Source organism: Scylla paramamosain, chromosome 29 (genome assembly GCF_035594125.1).
Source record: "Scylla paramamosain isolate STU-SP2022 chromosome 29, ASM3559412v1, whole genome shotgun sequence".
In the NCBI taxonomy this organism is placed as follows: domain Eukaryota; kingdom Metazoa; phylum Arthropoda; class Malacostraca; order Decapoda; family Portunidae; genus Scylla; species Scylla paramamosain.
Window position 1 is genome coordinate 10,284,380 of NC_087179.1, and position 5,000 is coordinate 10,289,379.

Consider the following 5,000-nt stretch of genomic DNA (forward strand, 5'->3'; position numbering starts at 1 on the left):
AGGTGTTGTGATCGAAGCCTGTGAGGGGCAGGGGGTAGAAAAGCCCTCAACCACTGCCCTTATCATCCACTACCAATGTCTCAGGGTCTCTAGGGGACTTGTAACTGATGCATTCCTTGACAAAAACTTGATTAACAGCTCACTACTTGTTCATTTAGGAAGTGAACAGTCCAGGATTGTACTATTGGATGGAAATTTTCAACAGAACACATTTCTTTCTATTCAGTGTTCTTGATTTGAGTAAATCTGTGTTGCAGTACTTATAGATTACAAACTTTCACAAAGCCCATCTAACTGCCAAACAAGATTTTTGTCAAATCACTTAGATTCTCAAAGGAGGCACCAGCCCCTAGCCAACCAACCAGGAGAGGAAAGGAGAACAAAGTGATGGGATATGCTGTCAATCTTGGCTTCTGTCTTACTCCAGAGTGTTACACCTTAGCATCACTACATAAATCAACTCAGTCTTCCTTCAGACTGTTTTAAAAATATAGCAAAGTACTGCCAGAAAGCTACCAACTATCACTAAAGTGTGAAGTCAATAACAGCATAGCCCTCACTGCTGCCCTGCCTACATGTACACCTCTGAGTGTATGCATAGGTGGAGGTGGGGGGATAGGGGTGCTGTATCAAGAGTGACTACTAATCCTGGAGAGTGGTACATTTGCATGCACTAAACGAACATCTTTTGAAATCTTTGAAGGTTCATCTAAAGGATCTCTAGCGGTATCAGACAGAAAGGGACAGCTATATTTCCTAGGCATTTTGCAGCACTTAAGAACTCTGAATGTGGAGATGACCTGAACCTTAGGAATTCCACATGTCAGAGATCGTGGGGTAGGTCCTCGCTCAAACCATGGGTAGCCAAGACGTACTCAATTAACACAAGCATGCAATATCTAAATAAGGGTAACTGAAATGTTTATAGTGGTTAAAGAAAACAGAAATGCAATGAGGCAACAATGTTTGAGATGGACTTCCAATGATACAATTCATCTTTTGATTAGTTAAACGTTAAAGTTATACTTGAACTATGTAAAGTGAAAAATATATCTGGCAATCAGTTCTTACTTTGTTAGGGCAAATTGTGAATACCACAGGAGTGTGATATGACAGACTTATGAATGTAATTATCCTGCCTTCTCAGAGGAGGTCTGATTCAAATTTCATGAGAGAGAGAGAGAGAGAGAGACTCATGTTGTTAAGGATTTAGACCTCGATATAATTCAGTCACACCTTCAGGGCCTCACAGCATTCCTTATTATTAAATATATATGATGCTAAATACATCTAGTGGTACTCAGTGTGCAACACAATGACTATTCTAAACACTTATCCAGCACATCACTATCAATGTATTGCATTTGAAATGTCAATAAATTGAATACCTTTCATGTAATTACAATATTGTCAGTACAGATTATTTCTTGATTAATTCTGTCACCTACACAAACATAATAAATCATGTACATTTACTGCAAATAAGTTCTAGTCCACCACAAATCTATGATAACCCTAAGCAAGAAAAGAAATCCACACTGAAAAATGTTCTACAAAAAGTTGTGTGATCATAATCTTTCAAGTCATCCTTCTAAAACTATAAACCAGTCTGATACTACTGTATTATTTATGTTCAAATTCTGGTTAAGTTTCCTCAGATACAAATAAATTTCTAAAAAAAAACTCTTCCTAATATTTGATGAAATTTCATAAAATAAAAAAAGCCTTTACTAAAAATTATTTCAAACTCTTCCTAATCCCTGATAAGTTCATTATAAAAAATGTAAAATCATCATTCCCTCTGATCAATCACCTGACTCACAGCTGACATCAATCTGAAGGTCAATCATCGCCTTCCCTGCACTGCTCTGACTACCACCTTCCTTACTTTCACTGACACAACTGCATACAGTTGAAATATCAGATGTAACAGTTATGGAAACCCTAAAAGTTCTGAGCTGTTTCAACTACTCCCCAACTTGAGGATTTCATGGCCATGCAGGTATTATAACTGCAAAACTCTAGAAAGATGGCAATATACTCAACAGAAAAGTACAAAGTGAAGGCAAAAAAAAAAATAAAAAATAAAAAAATACAATATAATAAAATAAAATAAAATAAAATAAATAAATAAATAATAATAAATAAAAAATAAATAAATAAAATTGACATAATAACTGAAACTTTCCAAAGACCTATGGAATACACTTAAATGAAAAATTTGAGGTGACCAACTACTATCAAAACATGCATGTAAACTATTCCACTTAACAGTAATTATTAAACCTTCAAAGACTACACAATATACTAAAACAAAAAACGTAAGTGACAGCTACTAATATTACAATAAACAAATTAAAAGATACATTTCCCTAAGCAGAAATGACCTGTGAAAACGCTTGTCTGACGTCCATCTTTATACTCACCTTTGTTGGAATCATCGTAGCCAATCTTTTTAATAGTGTCACGCACAACCTTCTGGTAGTCTACATTGGCCTTAGAAGTGATCTCTCCACATAGCAGGATCATGCCAGTCTTGGTGCAGGTCTCGCATGCAACCTAAGAGAGAGAAACAGTGTGGCATGAAGTGTGTCTTGTGGGTGTGGGAAATGACAGATGTGCCAATGAGATAATGTAAGTGTAAGTGAACTTGGTCTATTGCAAGGAAGTGTCAGAACTCCCAATAAAAGTGAGTGTGCTGTGATGTTCTTAGGTGAAGGTGTGATACTGACAGGATAAAAGTATGTGTGGAGTACAGCTGTTACAAGATATATCAGAACTGTAAAGTGGAAGTAGAATCTGTATGCTGTGATGTTGAAATCTGAGAGGAGAAGGTGTGGTATGGTGTGAAGTAAACTGATGCAAGAATGTGGATGGTGACACCTGTCATAATTAGGCAAGCCATGTCCCATGTTTATATTGGTCAGCTTGCCATCCAAGGACAGTTTACTGAGCTGTCTGGTTACATTGGTTACGTTTTCAGGTGCTCCACTCTAAAAGTCAGTACACTGTGTCATCAGCGCATTCTTTGCTCTTCCTAGTTGCAATATATTTTTCACTTAATCCCAAATCCTCTTTTCATCTCAAAAACGCTATACGAGCTGTTGTGGCACCGTTCACCAGTCAATCAATTCAATACAATTCAATGCTAGCAATATCATTCATTACACTGCACAATCATTTCTACACTCCAAATATCTACAAAAATTAAAATTTCCACTACTCAATCAAAATGGGAAATTTTTTCATATAAACTGCAGCACAAAAATAAATAAATAAATAAATAAATAAATAAATAAATAAATAAAAAATAATAATGTTTCTTCAATATGAAATAACAAAACATCATGCAACCATGATTGTCATATTCTTGTTTTGTATACAGTGATAAATAGTTATGAGAAACATTTCACAATCATGACGATAGAACATGAATATTTCATAATCATGACTTGATAAAAAGAAAAAAAAATTACCAAGAGTACCAGTTCTCACAATAGAATAAATTTAATTGTTCAGATAAACAACCTTCACTAACCTTGGCATCGGGGTCAATTCTGAGGTGAGCATCAAGCACGGCATCGCTGACCTGATCACAGATTTTATCTGCAACAGATATAAAAGTGATAAAAAAAAATAAATAAAAAGAAAAGCACAAACAAAAAATAAATGGTCTGTAGGCAGAAAATACATCTAACAGTGTTCATGTAATATCCTACACGTTTGACACTGTAAATGTGGAACAAAGTTGCCCTCTAATGAGTGAAAAAATAAACAGATTGAGGCCAGACACTGAACTTGCTGCCAAAGAGGGTACATGCTTACTTTGGCATCATTTGGCACTCTCACTGTCCCTTTCCCAAACAGGCTTCCACACACCCACCATCGCGATGACGCAACCAAAAAATATTGCCAAATCTTCACTTCCATGATTAAGTCAACTAATGTAACCCTGAGATGCTGGAGAATATAGTGAGGGGGGCATTCACCACCCAACGATCCCCACCCCCACTATTGGCCCCCGCACACCCAAACACTGGCACTCCTTGCTGGCACTCACTTTCGCTATTACGTCATTGATCTACGCCCAAAAACACATTAACCCATCAAGGCACGTCTCGGTCCTCGAGTAAAAAGGAGGTGGAAGTAAAAATAGGGAGACATGACCCCCACACACATACACCACAGCGAGGAGGAATCGATACCTCCATTCTCAAGCTAAAATTAACCGTGTCCGTCGAGGTCGTCCTTCCCCCATCCGGCACTGATATATTCTTGGCGTATGTGAATTATGGTGAAGTGCGCCGCGTGTTAGATGTGCTATTTCTGCGTATACCTAAGCTAGGCAAGTCTAGGTGTATTGGAGTGAGGCAGTGCTGGCGGGCGTACAACTGAGAATATGATACTGATCATCACACTACACAAATTTCGGGGCTTGTATTGACACCAGGAGAGGGCAATGACATATACACAATGCCACATATCACCACGACACGATTTACGACACGCACGCAGACACAAGAAGGGTGAGGAGAACAAAAGAAGTCACTGAGAAAAAGGGCACTCATTTCACAAATACAAGAGATCCACACACAACACTGTCACATTTCTCCCATTTTTCTTACCTGGGTGTCCCTCTCCGACACTCTCGCTGGTGAAAAGGAAGGTCTCCATGTCCTTCCCCTCTCTAGCACCCTCCCCATCAGCGTGGCCGTTAGTGTATGCCGCGGCGGACTCGGGCATGGCGGCGCTGGTCCTCCCACTCCAACTGGTTAGGTGGAAAAGAGGAAGACCTCTCTGCTCCTCTCGTATTTATATCAACGAGGGCCTCAGTCACGTGATCTTCCCTCCCGCGCTCTCACTCGTCCACTTGTGCGCTTCTGCTGCTGCTGGAGGGAACTTCAAAAGCGCGCCCCACACTGCTTCGGATTGTGTTGGCGTAAGAATGTGTAAGTCAGCTGAGAGGTGGCCAGGCAAAGGTGAAGCCTTGATCTAGCAGT

General features: G+C 39.1%; 1 protein-coding gene across 2 annotated transcripts in view; it reads right to left on the reverse strand.

Moving 5' to 3' along the window:
- The window catches only part of LOC135115728 (S-adenosylmethionine synthase-like), a 10,380-nt gene that overhangs the window by 5,256 nt on the left and 124 nt on the right, over positions 1–5,000 (reverse strand). Inside the window, exons 1-4 of one of the 2 annotated variants that reach the window (XM_064032666.1) lie at positions 4,626–5,000; positions 3,539–3,606; positions 2,427–2,559; positions 1–18 (exon numbers count right to left, since the gene is read on the reverse strand). The exon at positions 1–18 is cut by the window's left edge and continues 95 nt beyond it; the exon at positions 4,626–5,000 is cut by the window's right edge and continues 124 nt beyond it. In XM_064032666.1, coding sequence (XP_063888736.1) covers positions 1–18; positions 2,427–2,559; positions 3,539–3,606; positions 4,626–4,743 — 337 coding nt within the window. In that variant the 5' untranslated portion in view covers positions 4,744–5,000. The remainder of the gene's footprint in view (positions 19–2,426; positions 2,560–3,538; positions 3,607–4,625) is intronic. The other variant, XM_064032667.1, reaches the window with a different exon arrangement.